Source organism: Beta vulgaris, chromosome 3 (assembly GCF_026745355.1).
Source record: "Beta vulgaris subsp. vulgaris cultivar EL10 chromosome 3, EL10.2, whole genome shotgun sequence".
Classification (NCBI taxonomy): Eukaryota; Viridiplantae; Streptophyta; class Magnoliopsida; order Caryophyllales; family Amaranthaceae; genus Beta; species Beta vulgaris.
The window spans coordinates 48,247,008-48,269,808 of NC_079204.1; the positions used below are offsets into that span (position 1 = coordinate 48,247,008).

Here is a 22,801-nt window from a genome sequence, read left to right on the forward strand (position 1 = left end):
ATTTTCATATGATGAGTTGTGACTGCTGTTCTCTCGCAATTTCCTCCAGCAGAAATTGAAGACTCAATTTGAATTTACACTTCAAAGCAATTAGTGATGAGCAGAGAAAGAAATTAATCCATATGGAAATTTCAGAAATTGATCAAAACTTGAAGCTCATTACATTAAGTGTATATTACAAAAGTGAGTAATAAAAAATCAAGAAGTTTCTATATCCAACCTCAGTCGGTACCAGCCTAGTTCCTATTACATCCTAATCCTAACACTGGTGGAAAAGCTACAAAGATCATACTGCTGCGCCACTACTTGACAAGTTACAGGGTATTGATTTCTCCAATAATGTTGACGGGTCTTCCATTGAACATGGATGAAAGAGTGATTTCACATAGTTTCTTAAGCTCCCTTGTTTTACTGACTGCTACTTCCTGCAAATAATCGAGCATATCATTAGATTTTGTCATACGCAGATTCAGGGCTCATCACAGTAGGTTAATTTAGAAATATGCAGATATGATCCATGCGCAAGCACAAAACAACAGGGAGTGAAGTAAATCTAATTTCTGACACTCAGCCAGCTTTAGTAGAAGTCTATGAAGACTTCCATTTCAGAGGTGTGTTCTAGAAGTGGAATAACACCAACTGTCAATAAAAGAATTTACTACCAAAAACATCTTAACTATAATTATCATTTATTTGTGTCCATCCCTGACTCTTCCACAAGATTAACAATTAGGACACTACTGCAGTGCGCCACTTGCACCTTGAAGCTGCCAGAGATGAATTTGCAAGTGATAAAGAGATTAGGCAGGACCGCATAAGAAAGGACACAATTGCAAGCAAACAGCTCAAAATCCCATCAACGGCAATAATAGTTCACGATCCTCAAATGAAAAACTTGGAATCTCCCCCATCATCTTCTTCTGTTGCAACTTACAACAGAAGGAAGCACAACTTCTTCCTTTCCTGCCTCCTATTTGAGTTGTTCTCTCTTAATCCAAGGTTCAATAGGGAGATTGTCTTCATCCATGAGAAGGCCCTCTTACATGGGAACACTCTCCTTTTAGTGTCTTCTCCTAAGAATGGGCCTCAACTTTCATTAAATTATCTTGTCCAATAGGCATATACATACATAAACATAGCTTTTGCCTCTAATACTTGTGAAAGATGATCCCTCCCTTCAAGAACAATCACATTTTCAGGCAAGGAAGATGTTACGGGGAATTCCAAAAAGTGAATGGGAAAATTTCAGAAAGATGTACCAACTTTAACGTGGGATAACCTAGATTACAAAGAATTTGACAATGAACACACTTATTTCTCCCCTCAGCTACAAAGTCAAGTAGACTATTAACATTTCAACACCATTAATCAACTCAGTACACAATCTCACCAAGCTACCTTTAACTTCTGAAAACACGACCATATTGGGTTTCTTGATCAACCAAGCACTTATCATTCATAATATGCAGATTATTGTCCTGCACCACAGCATAACATCCTCTCCAGACTACTAATGGCTCTCGAATCTAACAATTGAAGCATGACAGCAGAAACAGACAGTACTCACTTGCTTTGGCCAAGACGAAGACAGCGAATTCTGCAGCTCCATACGTTTTGCAGACAAGTCCTTCAATCCATCTTTCAACTTTACTTCATGATGCTTCTTTTCCTCCAAGGTTCTAACCAGTCTATCTAAGAACCTGTAAAAAATGAAAGAAGTTAAACTCCATCTCCGAACTCCTAACCAATAAACATAAATCTTTGATAAACTGTACATCACACAGATCTTCCAATTATATGAAGAATCAGCATAGCAGAAAAGCAGAAGGCTCAAAAGTCGGAAACAGCTGAAAGCTAAGCGGACTATGATGTCATCAGAATGGAAATCTGAAGAAATACATTCTTTCCGTTTACTGGTAAACGAAGGGGTTATGTACAAAAACACTGCAAAACTGTAAGCACCTTCTTGAATTCAAAATCATGATCAAGTCTCTTGCTTTTTTGTTTGTTAGCAAGGATATGGCCGAAGAAATGTCAGAGAGCATTTTCTGGATGTTATCAGAAGAGTACTGCTGCAGCACAAATGGACCAACTGCTTGAACTTGATGTTGCAAGGACAAAGTCTCTTCATTTCTCAGCTCCATCAGTCGCTGATTTAAAAATGCCTTAATCTGATGACAAGATACAATTACAACACAAAAGAAGCACCTTACATCAGTCGTATATCATCCATCCCTTTACATTCACCAGATTACAAATCAAATGTAGGAGTGAGACAAGGTGCTTGCATGCAAAACTAAAACAAAGAATTACCTCAAAGAGATCATCAAGAATTTTGTTCCTGTACTCCGTCTCCAAAAGCGGACTTCTATCTCCTGAAACATGAGCATCAGCTGAAGCATTTGGAGCAGATGTTGGAGCTTCTTTCGCAATATGTGTACCAGAATCTTCTTTCATTTCCAGTTGAGGATTCTCAACACTAACATCCCAAGATAGTTCTGAAACCTCAACTTCAATGGACTCTCCACCACATAATGCAGCCTGGTCGGACTTCTCATTCTCGTTTGCTAAAGAATCTTGTAGAACATCATTAGCATTTATAATCTCATAAGGACCAAGTCCATTAGCAGCATCATCAGTCTCTTCAATAGTACCGATATCCCAGTCAATCTGAGAACTTTCCAAGGTAATATCCCAATCGATGCCATCTGCCCCACTATTCATGGTTCCACATGTATCAATATGTTCATCAAGGTTGGACACTGCATTTGTGGTGTCAACAAAATCAGATCCCACAGAGACACTAAGTGGAGGAGGGTTGTCAATAATATTTCTTAGATTTGGCACCACAGTAACAGATGCACGCTGCAAAATACAAAAATGACTCAAAATAAGCAGCAGGGATCATTGTCATCATAAAAACCTATCCTTCTTAAAAAGCATAATATAACAACTCCAGTCACTAATCACTAACAAGCAAAATAAATCGGGAAATATGATATGAAAAGAGTCAGCTTACATCCTTATCAGTATGAAGATCCGTAACAAAACTGGAGTAGTACTCAATAGCTTGTGCAACAGATTCACCCTTTACGACTTCCATAATACTACGGAATGTACTTGGAAGAGAATCTGTAGCACTCTCTAAGAGTTCCAACCTGACATTATTCCCCTAAAAAAGAATGAAATTTCTCTTTGTTCAGAATCACAATGAGAGATGAAGTTCAGTAATACAGCCCAGCATTAAAACACACAACCGCACCTGTAATCCTAGTTCTTGACAAGCTTCTGCATACTTCGCTGCTGATAAAGCTGCACTTCTTTTAATGTCAGCTTCCTTTCGATCAAGCTCCGCAAGCTGTTGCTGTGTCTTCTGGACCTGCTTTTTTAGGTAAGGGCTTCAAATCGAGACGAAAATCAATCACCAGCCAAGCTAAACAAACCGAAAAACCAAAACGTCTCTCATAGTGACGAAGAAATCAGAATTTGAGCTTACATCTCATAATTCACATTCTGGGCCATTGTTTGAGCAGCCTCCCCAAGGAATATATGGTCCTTCTCAAATGCCTGCACGATAGCTTCCCATACCCCCTGTCATCAAACCACAACAATTATTAAGAAGTATGACTTCAGGTGAGCATATTGCTGAGCAACAGAGGAGAGAATACAAGGACTTACAGCAGCACCTGAAAGCCTACCAAATATGTTCCGGCTTTCTGGAGTGGCCCGCAAAAGAAGTTCATATATTTTTTTTGCTTCCAAGTAATCAATTCCTGATGTTAAAGAGAAGGCAATGTCACACACAAAACTAGTAGGACAAGGTGTAATCTCCCCAAGACAAAGAATAAGTGAATACATAACTTTCTATGTTTACTGACGACTGAATTTCAGCTTAAGTGAATAAGCTTCCACTAAAACGTAATAGGTTCAGGAACTTTTAATAGTGTATGTCAGTTAACTAATGTACTTGAATCCCAGAGCATTCTAAAATTGTTCCCCAAATTCATAACTCAAAAACAAAATTAAAAAAACTGCACAATCGCAGTAAACATTAAAAATCTTCTTATAGTAAGAAAAAACCAAAAATACCATTTTACATATGTATAATAAGCTCATCATATAAGTAACACAAAATGAACCCTCATCCTTCACCATCTCTGCAGATATATCCCCAACACACAAAAAAAAAAAAAAAATCATTTCTTGTCTTTTAGAAAAAGGCTGGTAGAAAATACTTGTTTTTTCATTAGTTAAAAAAAGTCAAGTTAAAGCTCTATATGTCTATGGAGTTGTGCCTCATTCCAAAACGTTGAACAATCTCTGTTCTGAACATGTACACATGTTGTATATCTAATAACAAATGTTGCATATAAACATTCACCATCTTATACAACTAATATAGGATAATGACACCTGATTTCTGTACACAACTTTTATGATTCTATATACAAGATTTATAATTCAATATCGAAATTTATGATCCAATATACAACAAGTAATTGTTCCGAACAAAAATTTGTCAACATTTCGGTATCAGAAATTTCTCATATGCACAGGTTATAAAAGGTCAAGTAGAGTAAGAAACCAAAATTAACTTCAAAAAATATTCTGGTAATTTCGCCGTATGTCCAATAGTTTGGAATGAGAAAATTCAGTAAAATTAATCATAAGAATTTGATAAATTAACAGTCTTCAAAGCAAATAATCATCGACCGTCCAAAAAAGACACCAAATAGTTGAGAAACAATCAGTCAATATTGATTACAAATACTAAGAATTAAGATTGATGAGAGTAAATCAGTAATATTAACAACAAAATTCAATTGATTGTTAAACCTTCAGAATCGAGAGTAAGGAAGTAAGGATCAACATCCTGTGGAAGCGATGAAAAGGCCGATGAAATTTTAGGTTTGATTGCAGTTAATCGTTTTCTCCAATCTGCAGGAATTCTCTTCCGATCCACCAGCCATTCTTCAATTTCCAGAAAAATCAAAGGTGAGATCAAGCACTAAAATCAACGAAATTCAATCGAATGCTGAATGAAATTTTGAAGTAGATAAATTAACCAACCTCCTAGACGGGAGAATGCGATGTCAATCGGAAGATTTTGAATGTCTTCTTGAGTTTGCATTTGAGGTTTTGGAGAGAGAGAGAGAGTGTGTGTGTGTTTTCAGGTGAGAAATTCTATACAACGGGTAAGTTCCGTGGACTACTGAGTTTTTACAGACTATCGTCTTTATATAATTGTTATAAGGTGATTTATCAATTTTAACTACTAACTTATGAATTTCAGCTATCAACTTATCAGTTTTAGACACTTGTTTACAGGGATTATAAGAAACCATTGTTAGCCTCCCCCCTCCTTTTCTCTCTCTAAAACCCTAGCCTCCCTTACCCCTTCTTCATCAATTAAGGGGCTGTCATGGATGTTTTCATCCATGGTAAGCCCCTTTTTCCCTTTTATTTTCAGTTTGTAGTTCATTTGCTTGTTTTGTTCGATAAATTAGTATCTCTTTGTGAGATTTTCTAAAACCCTTTTATGGGGTTTTTAGTTTCTGTTTTGGAAATGTCCTTCTCCCCTATGGGAGTTGTGAGTATGGTTCTTTTGTTTTTAGGTATGAGAAATTATTCTCATTGGTTGAAGTTCGAGACTCAACATGAAGAATGAGGGTTTCACAACTTCTGTAAAATTATGGAAGACTATTGGAGTACGTTCATCCCAAAATTTCCGCATCTGCAGATCGTATGCCGAACCAGAGCGAACTCACAGATTGCATTGCTTCAGATGAAGATTTTTATTAAGGCAAAATTAAGTCAAATCTGCGATGTTTACATTCCTAGGGTGATATGTATTTCTATTAGAATTTTATGTTTTTCAGAAATGACTTGTAAGTGCCGTTTGGCGAAATATTAATGAAATCCCTTTTCTTTCAAAAAAAAAACTTATCAGTTTTAGACTTTAAGCGATCTTTTCAATTTCAGCTCTATTTCAACTAATACTGTCAAACATAATCTTAGAGAGTTCACGTAAAAACTACCAACAATATTGCAACACTTAGCTATGCCCAATTCCGCTGAGAATCGAGAAAGTTATGACTGATTTACGTTTCGCCCGATCGAGTCGGGCGAGGAAGCCCGATCGGGCGCGCAACGAATTCCAGCGCAGCGTATTTGTGCATTGCCTGATGGCATCGGGCCGCTTCGTCCGATCGGGCAAGACACCGTATTACGACTCGGGCGTGTCTTCGCCCGGTCGGGCCCGGGACGAGTAATGAGAAGGTTTTAAGTGGCCAATCGGGCGTGGGTTGCCCGACCCGATCGGGCGGGGGTGCGTTTTGTGCGGTTTTGATTCTAAAACGCGTTTTTCTCGAGGGGGTATATATAGGTGCCCTAATACGCCTTTTATTGGATCTTTCTAACAGAATCATAGGACTTAGTTTATTTTTCATTATTCACATATTAGAAAGAGAAAAAGCTATAGAGAGAGTTCTTGAGCGCTTTTGTAATCTTTCTTGAATATTCATCGATTCCTAATGCATATTCGTGGTTTTTCTCCCAGTTCTTGGGTTTCCACATAAAAGTTCTTGTGTGTTCTTTCTTGCTTTGTTATTTGTTGTTCTATTATTGTTTGCTATTATTTCTAAATTAATAGTCAATAGGACTTACATCAATGTCTTCAATAATATCTCATGTATGTAGAGTGGAAGTGGCCGCAACTAGTATCTCATCATCTCATGCACGCGGACTCATGATAAATCATTTTATAAAATGTCTGATTTAAAGCTATGCAACATTTCTTTGTTAATGCATTGAAATTCATACAAAATTTCATTTATAAGTGGGATGCTAACATTCTTTTGCTAGTTTCCTTTTATAACATGTCTCAGCTAAAGCTATGCAACGTATCTTTGTTAATGCATTGAAATTCATATAGAATTTATCAGTGGGATGCTAACATTCTTTTGCTACTTTCCTTTTAAATTACTTATTTCACTTTGCGGAGAATAAAAAAAAAGCCTAAAAATAAGAGTGATGATATATAGATTAAAAAAAAAAGGATAAAAAAAAGTATATAACTTTTTTTAGAATGAAGGGAATATAACACTATGAGCATTTGTTAAAAACTGTAAAGTGATTTGATAACATGGCATAAAACATTTTAAAATGTTGGGTGTTTAGTGTTTATAGAGATAATATATAGAGGGTCGACTTTGCTTCGGTACAACTTTTCAACTCCAATATTCAGGGGAACTCCCCCATGTGATAGCCAGGGCCTTAGCACCAAGCATGTAGCATTTCTTCCCACTCTATTTATCCAAGGCAAAGCTCTAAATTATGTAACATATGAGACAATAATAAGGTCACAATGTCACTGTATACACAAATTTCGAGTCAAAATATATTAGACAAGAAACAAAGTAACAAAGAAATTATACTTCAATAAATATATTGAGTACAAATCTCTATAAACAGTTTATAATGAAAAATAAACTAAGTCCTATGATTCTGTTTCGTAGCTTGAGAGCGACACGTGTTGGTGTCGACGTGGAGTTAAATGTAGACTGGCCTATTGTCAACGTCTACCTGAGTTTGAGTTTTATTTGGGTATATTCGAATGAGGGCTAACAAAAAGCTTGAATCTCAGTCGAATATGTTTGAGTGTATCTGAACAGTCGACACAGGTTTGATGTGCTTGTTGACTAATTGCAGAGAAAATTCTAAGAGAATTTTATGAGCTCTTGAGAATAATGATTTTTCTGTTCCCTTAACTGAGATATGTGAGGTCTATTTATAGAAAATGTAGATTCCTTCATGGACTTGCTAGTTTATGGATTTGGGCCCGTTTATGACTTGAAAGTCTTTTTACCTTTGCCATTTGACCGTTTTATTCGGTCTAGTAATATGGGCTAGCCCAAATATTTTATAACCCAAATTATATTTGTTTAATTTAAGTTGGATATGTTATTTGAGTGGGCTGAATTAATTAAATTGGGCTAATCATATTTAGTTTAGCTCAACAATAATTAATTCATTTTAATTGTAAAACACAAATAAATTTTTAGTGTCTACAAATTGCCCCATCGTGGCAAGGTCTCGACAAAGTTAGGTCTAATTTAAAAATTAGGTGTTAATCACCAATTTCCTAATTATACTAGTATAGGGTTATTATTCGGCAAAAAATCTCATCTTGTATAAATATGCTAGATTTTCGATGCGTGCTTCTTTGCTAGCCTAACAGGTGCTTATACTTTCATTTTTTTTATCACTTGTCTTTTGTTTGCCATGATCATCATCAACGATCAAGATCATCGAATTACTTCGCTTTTTTTATTATTGCCTTCGCTTTGGTAGTCTACAACACCACATACTGATTCATATTTGCCACCAGATTTACTCACCCCCTTTTTCTTGTTGCATGATAATTGCAGCACAAGCAATAAATTAATTTGATCTATACTCTATAGTGCTGGATTCTTCATCAACGTCAACGTGCATCATACATCAACCGGTAAATATTTTTATCTTTCTTTGCTTTATCTTTTCACTTTCTTTTTCTTTTATGTTATATATTATGTCAGTCTTGACATGAATCTTTTGAATATTATGATTGCCGCAATTTGCTTACTACCACCAGTAGGCTAGTGTTGAGTTGAAGATTCTTGACATATTGCAAAGTCGAATTCTCAATATATTTTTTTCAGAATACTCCTGCGAGTATAGGCAATCTAGTACTAATACTTGGACTTAATTTTTTTTTTTTTTCCAACAATCTGGATATATTGAAGGATTTTGTCCTCGATCAAGTGTAATAAACTAAATAATATTAGGATAAGTTATGGAGATAATATATTCAATAATATTATATGATCACAACGTTTTGCTAGAAGCTAATTGTGGTTTGTTGGACTAATATGATTAGGGCCAACTACTAATATCATTGAGTCCTATGGGTCACACAAGTAATGACACTTGGATATTTATCCAAATCCATTTGTGAAATGGGTTGCGCGGTTTGATGATGGATGGGAAGAGTTGTAACTCATGAGTTTATTAGACTCATAATGTATGACATTATGAGGCAAAATAAAGCCTCATGAAACACCTCTTTTGTAACCACCTTATATATTGATATGGGGTTACAAAGGTGTGCACATACTTTACTTTACAACTTCTAGAGTGAAAAATCTGATTTTTCCCTTAGTCTTTTCACACTCATTTTCGGCCCTCACCACAAAAGTAAGAGAGTGCTTTTCTCTCTTCCGTACTAGCATACGTGGTGATCCAAGTGTTGTTCGTGGACCAACATTAGAGGAACGGCGCTTGACGTTCTAAGGTGATCTCCACTAGAAGTTTGGTGAAAAGAGGAACATACGCATCAAAGGTATAATTCTATACTAATGTTTGATTCATACTAATTTATGCAATGATCTTGGGATAGATGTACAAGTATTTGATACTTGATTTTCCGCATTATGCATCTAAGTTCCTACAGTGGTATCAGTTAGCCTATTGCATAGATTAATATGATCATGTTGATGCATGTTTTATTTCATTTTTTAATTCAATTAGGGAGGGCTTTATATATGAATTTATTTGCATAATTGATATTATGATATTAATTGATTGGAAACATAAAATTGGATTTTTATGTATATATATAAATATATATTATACTCAAAATTGAAATCTCACATCACAAAATATCAGATTTTGTGTATTAGTTTATATCTTTTTTGAGCTTTTGTTAAACAAAATTGATATGAACCCTAATTTTTTCCCCAAATCAATTTGTTGTAACTTCCATTCAAATTATGCACAAGGGTTGTTGATAATTGAAAGGGAAGGGGGAAGGATCGCCGGTGGTCGCCCGCGTGGTGGCAGAGGCGCCGCCGGAATGTGGCCGGCGTGGTGGTGGCGGCGGGTTGCTTCGTGCGACTTGACGCTGCTGCTGCCGCGCAGATTGCTGCTGCTGCCAGCGCAATGTCGTGGCCGCCAGCACCGCCGGTGGTGACCGGACCTGTTGCGCGCGGTCGGTCGTTGCTGGTGGTTGCGTGGTGGCCGGCTGCTGAGGTGGCAGTGGTGCTTGCACACTGCTGCCTTGGCAGCTTTATTATAAAAAAAAAAAATTTTTTTTTTGAGTATATTCCAATTTGCAAATAAATTAATTAATGGTGATTAATTTTTTATTTAAGTCATAATTGAATTAAAATAATGAGCTTTAATTTTATTAGTTAATTATATGTGATAATTGACTAGTTAATTTTAAAGGGGGTTACTAAGGAGTTAGTAACTACTATTATTATGATTTTCTTTTATGATGTTAATTACTTTTTAGGTTGTTAGTATTAATAGTTGATTAATTCTTCCATGCCTATTTATGTTGTTAGTCATCATGTTAAGTTTTTGTTTTTAATATGATTAAATTATATGTGGTGCCTACAATTGCTTTAATTTTTCTTTAAGTTTAATATGATTAAATTTGTTAGATTAATATTTTAAAGCCTTTGTGAGACGAAATTCTAATATGATTAAATTTTGTCTTAAGGTACCAACCATAGGATTTAATGTGTGATTAAATCTTCATGGTGTTATTATGTTTTAAAGTTGTTAAAACATGATAATTTATTTTAATAGTTGATTAAAATGCATGTTTTATATATTTGATATTATGAATGCATGCGGTGACTAGTATGGCCCAAAACTTGGATAGAAAATACGATCTGCGTATCGTTAATGTATTTTTGTAATCTAAATACGATCTACGCATCGTTGGTATTTTTGTAATATTTTAGTTTATAATTCCAAAAATATTTATTCAAGTATTAATAAGAAGAATGGTGATTCAATCTTATCCTATGAAGCACAAGGATGGAGATCCATGGTGATTCAACAAGGGAGCCTTAAAGAGTAGTCTTTAGGTTTAGGGGCCATACTAGGATCACTTTTATTTTATGCATTTAAATATTGCTTTTAAATGCTTTCTAAGTTTATTATGCTTGTGATTTAATTATTTAAATGTTCACTAGTAATTAAATCAACATAATAATTTACTTAGGTCCCTTAAATAAAATATTGGGTTTTTGCTATTCCAAATAAACACCTACTAAAACTTGATCGTTAGTAATAGGTTCTGCCAAAGCAGAGTGTTACTTTCAATCTTGGGCTAAGTAGAGTAAATTTCCGAAATTTGCAAGTTTATTTGGTTTGGCCCAACAAAATCATCAAAACGGTTTTGGATTTTGTAGCAAAGTTTATGGGTTTTGTGTTTGGGTGACATGCTCTGTCTAGGATTAGGAAGGCTCTCCCCAACGTTGTGGGTAACTTCCTTACCTGGGAGCGTAATCACCTTAGCAATCACCCATTAACTAAGAGTTACAATGTTGTAATTAGTAAAGGAGTTTACTTACCTTTTAAACTTGGTTTTAAGTTGAGGCCAAAGTCCACTTATAAATCATGTTTGATAGGATCTTAGAACCACTTGATTCAAAAGGGACACATTAAAATTGGTCAAGTGCATAGCTTTTATTTTAAAGTGTTTAAAATTTGTTAAAAGCTATTATGATAAACATACTTATACTTTTTGCATCTTCTATGTAGATATCATGTCTGGTAACAACAATAATTCACCTTTTAACTTACGTTCAATCCTTGAGAAGGATAAATTGAACGGGAACAACTTCCTTGATTGGGAAAGGAATCTAAGAATTGTTCTTAGGCCGAAGGTCGAGAGGATGTTCTTGAAACCCCGATCCCAGTTTTAACTACTACCTCTACTGATGCTGAGAAAGAGGCCCATAAGGCCGTTGCAGAAAGGTCAGTAATTGTTACTTGCCTTATGCTAGCGGCTATGGAACCAAGCCTTCAAAAGAGGTTTGCAAGCTTGGATGCCTATAGCATTATCCGACAGTTGAAAACCATGTTTCAACAACAAGCTCGGATAGAGAGGTATGAAACTCACAAGGCTATTCTTGAGTGTTCGTTAGTTGAAGGCAAGCCGGTCGCCACTCATGTCTTCGAAATGATTGGTTATTTCGAAGCCATGGAGAGGTTGGGCTTTCCTTATAGCCAAGAGTTGGCTACTGACATCATTCTGCACTCACTTCATAAGGGGTTCAATACGTTTCGATTGAATTTCAATATGAACGGGGTGTCGAAAACCCTTGCTGAGTTACATGGGATGCTCATGACTGCCGAGCAAAACATCACTATTGCACCTAAGAAGGAAGTTCTTATGGTTCAAAAGGAAAAGGGTTTTAAGAAGGAATGGGCTGGCAAGAAAAAGCAAGATAAGGGCAAGCAAGTTGCCACTAAGACTGCTATTAAGCCACAGGCAAAGGCAAAGCCAAAGGTGGCCGCAAATGCCAAGTGCTTCTATTGTGATCAAATAGGTCATTGGAAGCGTAACTGCCCAAAGTACTTGAAGGATAAGAAGTCTGGGGCTTCTTCTTCAGGTATCTATGTCATTGACATTAATTTAGCAACCTCTACTTCTTGGGTATTTGATACCGGTTGTGTTTCTCACATTACTTCGAATGTGCAGGGACTAAGAAGGAGTAGAACTTTGGCTAAAGGAGAGGTGGAACTGCGAGTTGGAAATGGTGCAAGAGTTGCAGCCGTTGCAGTTGGGACTTATAGTCTACCTTTGCCTTCTGGATTAATATTAGAGCTTAATAATTGTTATTACGTTCCTGCTATTACCAAAAACATTATTTCTATTCCTGTTTTGGATAATGAAGGGTTTTCATTTACAATTGAGAAAGGTTGTTTCTCTGTTTATTTGAATTCAATGTTTTATGCCACTGCTAAGAGGTCTAATGGTCTATATTACCTAGACTTAGACAAAGATGTCCTTAACATAGACAGCAAAAAACATAGATCAAGCGATACTAATCCTACTTACTTATGGCATTGTCGTTTAGGACACATAAACGCGAAACGCATTCAGAAGTTGCATAAAGATGGACTTCTAACATCTTTTGACTTTGAGCCATTTGATGTGTGTGAATCATGTTTAATGGGTAAAATGACAAAGTCACCTTTTACTGGAAAGGGTGAAAGAGCCAGTGATCTATTGGGCCTAATACATACTGATGTATGTGGACCAATGAGCACAAAAGCTAGGGGAGGGTTTGGATACTTCATTACTTTTACGGACGATTTAAGTAGATATGGATATGTCTATTTAATGAAGCATAAGTCGGAATCATTTGAAAAGTTCAAAGAATTCCAGAATGAAGTCCAAAACCAGCTTGGCAAAACAATCAAAGCACTGCGATCCGATCGTGGTGGTGAATATTTGAGCCAAGAGTTTAATGATCACTTGAAGAGTTGTGGAATTCTTTCACAACTCACTCCGCCTGGAACACCTCAGTTGAATGGTGTTTCGGAAAGGAGGAACGAACTCTACTTGATATGGTTCGGTCTATGATGAGTTTTGCTGATCTTCCAATATCCTTCTGGGGATATGCTCTCGAAACTGCTACTTTCACACTTAATAGAACTCCATCAAAGGCAGTAGATAAGACACCATATGAGATATGGAGTGGAAAAGTTCCAAACTTGTCTTTTCTACGTATTTGGGGATGTGAGGTTTATGTAAAGCGTTTACTTTCAGATAAACTCGCCCCTAAATCAGATAAGTGTTTCTTTGTGGGTTATCCCAAGGAAACCAAGGGCTATTACTTCTACAATCGCACTGAGGGCAAAGTGTTTGTTGCTCGTCGTGGTGTCTTTTTGGAAAAAGATTTTATTTCCAAAAAGGCAAGTGGGAGTAATGTATTTCTCGAAGAAGTTCGAGAAGAGCAACAAATGGACATAGTTCATCCTATGTTAGAGACAACGACACAAGAGCCAGATGTTGGGCTTGAAGTAGTTCCTCCTTTGGAGGAATCTTCTCCCATAACTGACCAAGTGTTGGAGGACGTGCATCCCGTACACGAACCTCCTATTGTCCCACTCGAATCTAATTCGTGCGAAAATTCTCAAATTGTTGAGAAGAAAATTTCTCCTGTTGCAGCCCCTCGTAAGTCTAGTAGAACAAGAATACCAACCAAGAGGTTTGTTGATTTCTTGTTAACTGAAAATTCTGAGATAATGATTTTAGAATTTGAGGAACCTACTACTTACAAGCAAGCTTTGATGAGTGAAGACTCCGAAAAATGGCTCGAAGCCATGAGGTCCGAAATGGCATCCATGTCTGAAAATCAAGTATGGGACTTGGTAGATTTGCCCGATGGGATCACACCTATTGGTTGCAAATGGGTTTTCAAAGTGAAAACAGACAAGGATGGTAATATTCAGGTTTACAAAGCAAGGTTGGTTGCAAAAGGGTTCAAGCAAGTTCATGGTATAGACTATGACGAAACCTTTTCACCGGTAGCCATGCTTAAATCCGTTCGGATACTCCTAGCGATCGCCGCCTTCTATGATTACGAGATTTGGCAAATGGATGTAAAACCGCTTTCTTGAATGGGTTCTTGAAAGAGGATGTGTATATGACACAGCCGGAGGGTTTTGTGGATCCAGAAAATCCTAGGAGGGTATGTAAGCTTCAAAAATCCATTTATGGATTGAAGCAAGCATCACGGAGTTGGAATCTTCGTTTTGATGAGGCAATCAAAGAGTTTGGTTTTCTTAAAAAGGAGAAGAGTCTTGTGTTTACAAGAAGGAAAGTGGGAGTAACATAGTCTTCTTGGTCTTGTATGTAGATGACATACTTCTCATAGGAAACAACATTCCCATGCTTGAGTCAGTCAAGGAATGGTTAAAAAGTTGTTTTTCTATGAAAGACCTTGGAAACGCGAGTATATTTTGGGGATCAAGATCTATAGGGATAGGTCTAAGAGGATGATCGGACTTAGCCAACGAACTTATATAGATAAGATCGTCACTAAGTTCAACATGGAAAACTCTAAGAGAGGCTTCCTACCCATGCAACATGGAGTGTCGCTTAGCAAGACTCAGTGTCCTTCTGGGCCTGATGAGATTAAGCGAATGAGTAATGTTCCTTATGCGTCAGCTATAGGGTCCATTATGTACTCCATGATTTGTACTCGCCCAGATGTTTCATATGCCTTGAGCATGTGTAGCAGATTCCAATCAAATCCAGGTGACGCACACTGGAGTGCAGCTAAGAATATCCTAAAGTACTTGAGAAGGACTAAGGATAATTTCTTAGTGTATGGAGGTGAAAGTAAGTTAATTGTTGAGGGTTACACAGATGCGAGCTTCCAAACTGACAAAGATGATTTCCGATCCCAATCTGGTTTCATCTTTTGTCTAAATGGAGGGGCAGTGAGCTGGAAAAGTTCAAAGCAAAGCACTGTCGCTGATTCTACAACAGAAGCTGAGTATATTGCTGCAGCAGATGCAGCAAAGGAAGCCGTTTGGATGAAGAAGTTCATTCTGGAGCTAGGAGTAGTGCCTAGTGTTGGAGATGGTGTTGTTTTACATTGTGATAACAATGGTGCCATAGCTCAGTCTAAGGAACCAAGATCACATCAAAGATGTAAACATGTACTTAGAAAGTTTCATCTCATTCGAGAAATCGTTGAGAGAAAGGATGTAATAGTTTGCAAGGTTCATACGGATAGCAATGTCGCTGATCCTTTGACTAAACCTTTGCCACAGCCCAAGCATGAGAGTCATACTAGGGCTATAGGGCTTAAGCATATAGGAGAGTGGGTTTAATTGTGTACTATTTACTTTTAATTAGTTCACAGTTATAATTACTCGCTTTGATATGTTATGTTTATGTTTATCAATAAAGTTTTGTTCTTATTTAATCTTGGTTTAGTATTAAATAAAACGTTCAAAGTATTTTATAACGTTTGATAGAATTGTCAAATACGTGATTTGACGAATGGAACTCTATCCAGTGAACAGGAGTTATAATATACCTTAGTCCCTAGTTCGAATCATTAAGTTGAACGTAAATGATTCAATTTCATGGACTAGATTGCAAGTTGATTGATAGCGCAGTTTCATGGGCTATAGGGACATGGAGATGTCTAGTCATTTGCATAGGCTTGTATAGTTGATACACGCTGGGCAGACCTAGTGGGAGTTCTCTAAAAGGTTTATGAGACTCTTATTAATATATTTAGTGGATTCCTTTGACATGAGTATGAAACTGTTCTTACTTAAGGATTAGTATGTTCTTGACGCTGCAAAACGCCGTGCCGTAAAAGGAGGTCATAAAAGCAGCGATCGGAACTGCTATGAATTTAGTGGGAGTTTGGTCATACAAGATTGGATAAGTCCTCCTAAGAGTTAGGATTGGTGTCTTGGCCTCTTGAAGAGTGAGAACTGAAAATGCATGGCCGTGCTCAAATGGATTAAGAAGTTAATCATTTGTTTTGACAGTTCGAACTCAGATTTCAAGGAACGACTTGAATATTGGTATGATGAACATATGATGTTATCATATCATCAAGTTAGACATTAAGCGACTTAAGGAGTTTGAAGGTTACACACTTGTTCTTAGACAAGTGGGAGATTGAAGGATTTTGTCCTCGATCAAGTGTAATAAACTAATAATATTAGGATAAGTTATGGAGATAATATATTCAATAATATTATATGATCACAACGTTTTGCTAGAAGCTAATTGTGGTTTGTTGGACTAATATGATTAGGGCCAACTACTAATATCATTGAGTCCTATGAGGTCACACAAGTAATGACACTTGGATATTTATCCAAATCCATTTGTGAAATGGGTTGCGCGGTTTGATGATGGATGGGAAGAGTTGTAACTCATGAGTTTATTAGACTCATAATGTATGACATTATGAGGCAAAATAAAGCCTCATGAAACACCTCTTTTGTAACCACCTTATATATTGATATGGGGTTACAAAGGTGTGACATACTTTACTTACAACTTCTAGAGTGAAAAATCTGATTTTTCCCTTAGTCTTTTCACACTCATTTTCGGCCCTCACCACAAAAGTAAGAGAGTGCTTTTCTCTCTTCCGTACTAGCATACGTGGTGATCCAAGTGTTGTTCGTGGACCAACATTAGAGGAACGGCGCTTGACGTTCTAAGGTGATCTCCACTAGAAGTTTGGTGAAAAGAGGAACATACGCATCAAAGGTATAATTCTATACTAATGTTTGATTCATACTAATTTATGCAATGATCTTGGGATAGATGTACAAGTATTTGATACTTGATTTTCCGCATTATGCATCTAAGTTCCTACATATATATATCTTATTAATCTAAGACTTTTTAACTATTTTTTTTGTTTATTGCTCCTAAGTTTGGCACCAGATATTTTATTTTCACATCATGAAAATCAAAATAGGTCGCGAAAGATGCAGATGTTCAAATTTGATCAACACAAGTATTCAAAGCGATGATCCAAAATTGAACGAGTTATGGCCAACGCCAATACCTAAAAGCAAAAGATCAAAGATGTTCTCTCGTGGGGATTCACTACTTATTACCAACTTTCCAAAGAAAGAAGAAGAGACTTTTTTGAGTGAAACTACTCCTACAACAAACAAATTAGATTCTTTGTCAAATTCAAGATTCAACGAGAAAGACAAAAACAAAAATAAAAAAAGAGAAGAAAAAAAGGAGTTTCGTGAAGTGGGAATCCTAGAATCCGTGTTATCATCAAGGGTGGATTCGTCAGATCCTCTTCCCTGGTTACATTTATTTGTGGTACCAGGGCCAATTCCAGATATGAACAGTGTAATTATGGAGCAAAATCTGTTTGAAAATCTTTGGAAAGATATACCATATTGTTAAAAATTTCTAGTGCATCTCAGAAGATATTAAAAATTGTAGTGTAATATTTTTTTTTTTTGGAATATATTTTGATTCATGTTTGTGCAATATAACGTGTTTAACTTTTTTGTTGATTTCATGGGTTGAGTAGCCTTAGAGTACTAACTAATTTTTTCGTCGATTGAAGAACTCCAACTGAGAAACAATATGATGACGAGCTCAAAGATCTAAAATACAAATACCTTCATAGAATTATTGAAAGCTTGAATGACATGAGAGGTTATCTCTTATCTGAGTAACATGAAACATCTTTAAGGATTCTCAAAGGGATGCAGTATTTGAACTCCCTCCAGACACACCAACTTGAGTATGGTCAGATCCATATATGGTAATCAGATGCTACGAGAAAGATATGGAAAATTAACTGGGATGGACTTGGCCCAAAATTCAACACATTCCTGATTGATTATTTCTATGTAAAATTATTCTAAAGTTGCCTACTTTATGTACTTTTATATTGTTGATTACTCTCTCCGTCTTTTTTTAATTACTACATTTTACCATTTAGACAAGTCCAGTAGCGGATCTTGAAACTTTTGCTATCGGGGCCAAAAAATTTCACAGTATATATATGAAAATCTAAAATTACAAAAACATACGAATATTATTTCCAAATCAAAGTAAACTAAGCTCTAAATTATTTTTATACCGATAAATAAAAAATGTTGTCGCAACTTGCAAGATCTATTCTATTATTTGAGTAATCTACTAATGGTCTATACTTGTCAATGTTTTGTATGAGTTATCAATTTGATATTATGCAATTTTCCGTCTTAAAGTTGGACACAGATTCATGGACGACTGATATATAGATTTTTGATATTTATTTAATTTTTAAATAATTTTGAAATTTGCAAAAGGACAAAATAAAAAGGTCAAATGTTTAAAACTTTAAAATAACACAAAGTAAAACATATATTTTCTCCATTATGTTTTAAATAAAAAAATCAATTTTGATTCCAACTTATCGTCATTATATAAAGAAAAACATAGTCAAGTGGGATCTTGTTAGATTTTTCTAGATGCATACTATCAAATTATAACTTATATATATTTTTTATGAATGCACAACTAAATATATTAATGGTTAAAGAAGCGTGTTGAGTTGCGTGAAAAACAAAAGTTTTATTTAAAACAGAACGGAGAAAGTGAGAAAAAATAGATAAATTGTGTAAAAGAAAAAGATTTAAAAAATTCAACAAGATAAAAAGCCCCTCCAAAAAAAGAAAAAAAGAAAGAAAAGAAAACAAAAGATACAACACGTGGACTAGACTTTGGAAGCATTAACATCACATAACAATCCCCAATGTGGTTCCCCTCCCCCATCTTCTTTTCGGCTTTTCTCCTATACACTATACTTGTAGCTATTTGTGCCATATAGTTTTGGGCTTTTTTTTTTACTGGGTCATAAATATAACATGTATTATTTTTTCCCAGGACCTTTTAGGGGTCAGGCCCAGGCCTGCCCCTACAAAGGTCCCCCTCTTGATAAGTCTCTTTTTACTTGTTACATTTGCCAAATATTGGCCTGCCTCTATAAAGGTCCGCCTCTGGACAAGTCTCTTTTTAGTTGCTACATTTGTTAAATATTTCTACTTTTATGTGGTACCACATATTATTTACCTTTATACCCTACTTTTGTTTTCATTACACAAAAGATAACTACTTTATGTTTTTTGCTTTACTTTTCAATGGACCCCACATGTTTCCCTTCATCTGTGTGATAAAGATGTAGCAACTTAAAAAAGGCGGAGGGAGTAGTTTAGTAGCTACGTACAACCTACCCATGGAAGCAAGACATTCCTTGTGCCACTTGTGTAATGATTTCACGTTATTGCTTTCTTTTTTTTTTTGACAGGATAAATGCAAAGATTTGACTGGGTCATAATCATGTATTCCGTTCGTCTCATAATAAGGTACTTGTTTCTCTTTCTTGATGTCAAACTTTAAATTTTTTGATCAAATATTCTCATTTGTATATATATAAAAAAAAACTCATTTGAGATCTTGTTAATTTGTCGCGATGTGTAGTTTCAAAATATTAACATTTTACATCTTTTATTAATAAGGTTTTGAAGATATCGAATGTTAAATGTTTATCTTGGACACCGTCTAAAAAAGAAACAAGCATTATAATATGGAACTAATGGAGTAATATTAAATATTAATATTCCTTCTTAGAAAATGCTTACTTCACTGACTTCAACCCTTAAAAAAAAAAAGAAAAAGAAGAAAAAAAGAATTTTACTGTCTTCAAATATGAAGCTATACCTATTTTTAAACATATTTGAAAAATTGAAACTATGCCTACCTAGAATTTGTCCTCAATTATCATGATTATTAACTAGTAATTTTCCCCTCTCACAACATTTTACAATTGTCTTAACTCTTATCTAATTAGGATGCTGCCCTCGCTTGAATGCAGCTGAGATGAGCTCGATTGTGTTTGTTTCAATATACGGTCTTGACTTTTGGTCTATTAGTCATTAGTTCTATTCTTATGCTTTTGCTGTATATGGTCTTGGTCTGTTTCAATTCAACAACGTATGCGTCATAACAAAGGCGGTGCTTGCTGACATGTATAAATAACAAATCTCTTCTAGATACTTTTTCTTTTTTAATATTTTACTCTTAAACTATAGATCTATCTTTTTTGTATAGGGCTCCTTATTAATATTATCTTTGTTTTATCTCTTTTTAAACATATCTTTTAGTTTTAAAGCTTTGGTTGGATAATAGTATAATATAGTTAAAGTCCTAGTTCAGGTAAAAAAAGAAAATAAAGTTTCTTGGAATCCTAGTTCAGGTAGATAATAATTAATATATATTTATCTTATTGATCTAAGACTTTTTAACTATTTCTTTTAGTTTATTGCTCCTAAATTTGACACAATATATTTTATTTTCACATCATGAAAATCAAAATAGGTCGCAAAAGATGCAGATCTTCAAATTCGATCAACACAAGTGTTCAAAGAGATGATCCAAACTTGAACGAGTTATGGCCAACGCCAATACCTAAAAGCAAAAGATCAAAGATTTTCCCTCGTGGGGATTCACTACTTATTACCAACTTTCCAAGGAAAGAAGAAGAGACTTTTTTGAGTGAAACTACTCCTATAACAAACAAATTAGATTCTTTGTCGAATTCAAGATTCAACGAGAAAGACAAAGACAAAAACACAAAGAAAAACAAAAAAAGAGAACAAAAAGAAGCGATTCGGGAAGTGGGACGAAGTTCAATACCTTGAACAACAAGACCACTTTTCCATTGAAATTCATCAATCTCCTTCAATGTCATCACCAATGTAACCCCTTCATACCTACCCATCTCTATTTTCATCCATCCATCTTCCCTGCCTTTCGATCGAAAGTTCTTTCGGCCTTCGTGAACGTCTCCTAACCATTGGTTGCCTTGATATCGTCTTGTCCGGACAACCCATCTTCATCACTCTCATATATAAATACATTCACTGGTGTATTATCAAATCCTCGATGATTGTTCTCATCCATCTTAAACACAAAATATACACCATAAGTCGTGTTTGGTGAAAGGAATTTGATGTAAAATTTTCCTATTATGTCAAGCCAACATACATCTTGGAGCACAACAATAAGCTCTGGAAATCTGCAATTAAAACATATTGAGATCATATATATGCCATTCAATGTCTTCAATAATATCTCATGTACGTAGAGTGAAAGTTAACAAAGATATATGTGGAAGTGGAAGTGGCCGCAACTAGTATCTCATCATCTCATGCACGCGGACTCATGATAAATCATTTTATAACATGTCTAATCTAAAGCTATGCAACATTTCTTTGTTAATGCATTGAAATTCATACAGAATTTAATTTATAAGTGGGATGCTAACATTCTTTTACTAGTTTCCTTTTATAACATGTCTCATCTAAAGCTATGCAACATTTCTTTGTTAATGCATTGAAATTCATATAGAATTTATCAGTGGGATGCTAACATTCTTTTGCTACTTTCGTTTTAAATTACTCATTTCACTTTCCGGAGAATTAAAAAAAAGCCTAAAAATAAGAGTGAGGATGTATTGATTAAAAAAAAAAAACGGTTATTTCACCAAATACCCCCGACAAATCGCGAAATTCACAATATACCTCAATGTTTCAACAATTCACCATATACCCCTGACTTTTCATTTTTGTGCACCAAATGCCCTTTTTTAAACTGCCATAAACTCACTGTTAACTTTATTTACCATTTTGCCACAATTAGCTCCTAACCCTAAAATCTAAACCCTAATCTCTAACCCTAATCTCTAACCCTAATCTAAATACTAACCCTAAAATCTAAACCCTAATCCTTAACCCTAAGCCCAGCCCAGCCCAGCCCCCTCCCCTTCCCCCTCCCCCCACCCCTCCCCTTCCCCCTCCCCCTCCCCCCACCCCTCCCTCCCCTCTCCCGCAACCCCCCTCCCCCTCCCTCTGCCGCAACCCCCACCCCTCCCCCTCCCTCTGCTGCAACCCCCCACCCCTCGTGGCCTAGAAATTCGAATAACCCCCCCTTGAATTGAACACAACAGCACGAAGAGCAGTTCCGGCGACGCAGCAGCTGAGCGAGCCGAAGAGAGAAGTTCCGGCAAAGCGAGCATGGTGCAACGCGACGCACGAAGAGCAGCAACGCAGGACACCCACGAACAACAGTAGCCGCGATGAAACAGAGGAGGAGGGAGTGGTGCGGTATCTCCGACAAGCCTGGCAAATCGCTGGCGAATTGAAGGGGAGGTCGCAGCGAAGAGAGAAGAACAGGGGAAAGGGGCTGCGGCGGAGGGGGATGGGTGGGGGTGCTGCACCAATGAACGAAGAGGGGGAGGGGGAGCGGTGTTGCGGTGGTGGGGGAGGGGGGAGGGGAGGGGGCTGGGGTGGGGTGGGGGCTGGTGTAGAGGAGGGGGCTGGTGTAGGGGATGGGGTGGGTTAGGGTTTAGATTTTAGGGTTGGGTTTATATTTTAGGGATTAGGGTTTAAA

At 36.3% G+C, this 22,801-nt stretch overlaps 1 protein-coding gene across 1 annotated transcript; it reads right to left on the reverse strand.

The window, feature by feature from the left end:
- Positions 1-113: 113 nt before the first annotated feature.
- Positions 114-5,226, reverse strand: LOC104889219 (CDK5RAP3-like protein). The gene is made up of 10 exons (XM_010674390.4): positions 5,071-5,226; positions 4,837-4,971; positions 3,679-3,773; positions 3,497-3,591; positions 3,263-3,398; positions 3,020-3,172; positions 2,314-2,865; positions 1,963-2,171; positions 1,568-1,700; positions 114-425 (listed from the first exon to the last, which is right to left on the reverse strand). The coding sequence occupies exons 1-10, from the start codon at positions 5,129-5,131 to the stop codon at positions 315-317; spliced, it is 1,680 nt and encodes a 559-aa protein (XP_010672692.1). The 5' UTR covers positions 5,132-5,226; the 3' UTR covers positions 114-314.
- Between the last annotated feature and the right edge of the window lie 17,575 nt (positions 5,227-22,801).

What these genes read in the sequence shown, in the direction of transcription:
- LOC104889219 (XM_010674390.4), bottom strand. Translation starts at nt 5,131, where the DNA reads ATGCAAACTCAAGAAGACATTCAAAATCTTCCGATTGACATCGCATTC. An exon ending in GTAGGCTTTCAGGTGCTGCT is followed by an intron (nt 3,592 to 3,678) that starts GTAAGTCCTTGT and finishes GTTTGATGACAG; the next exon opens with GGGGTATGGGAAGCTATCGT. An exon ending in ATGATTTTGAATTCAAGAAG is followed by an intron (nt 1,701 to 1,962) that starts GTGCTTACAGTT and finishes CATTTTTTACAG; the next exon opens with GTTCTTAGATAGACTGGTTA.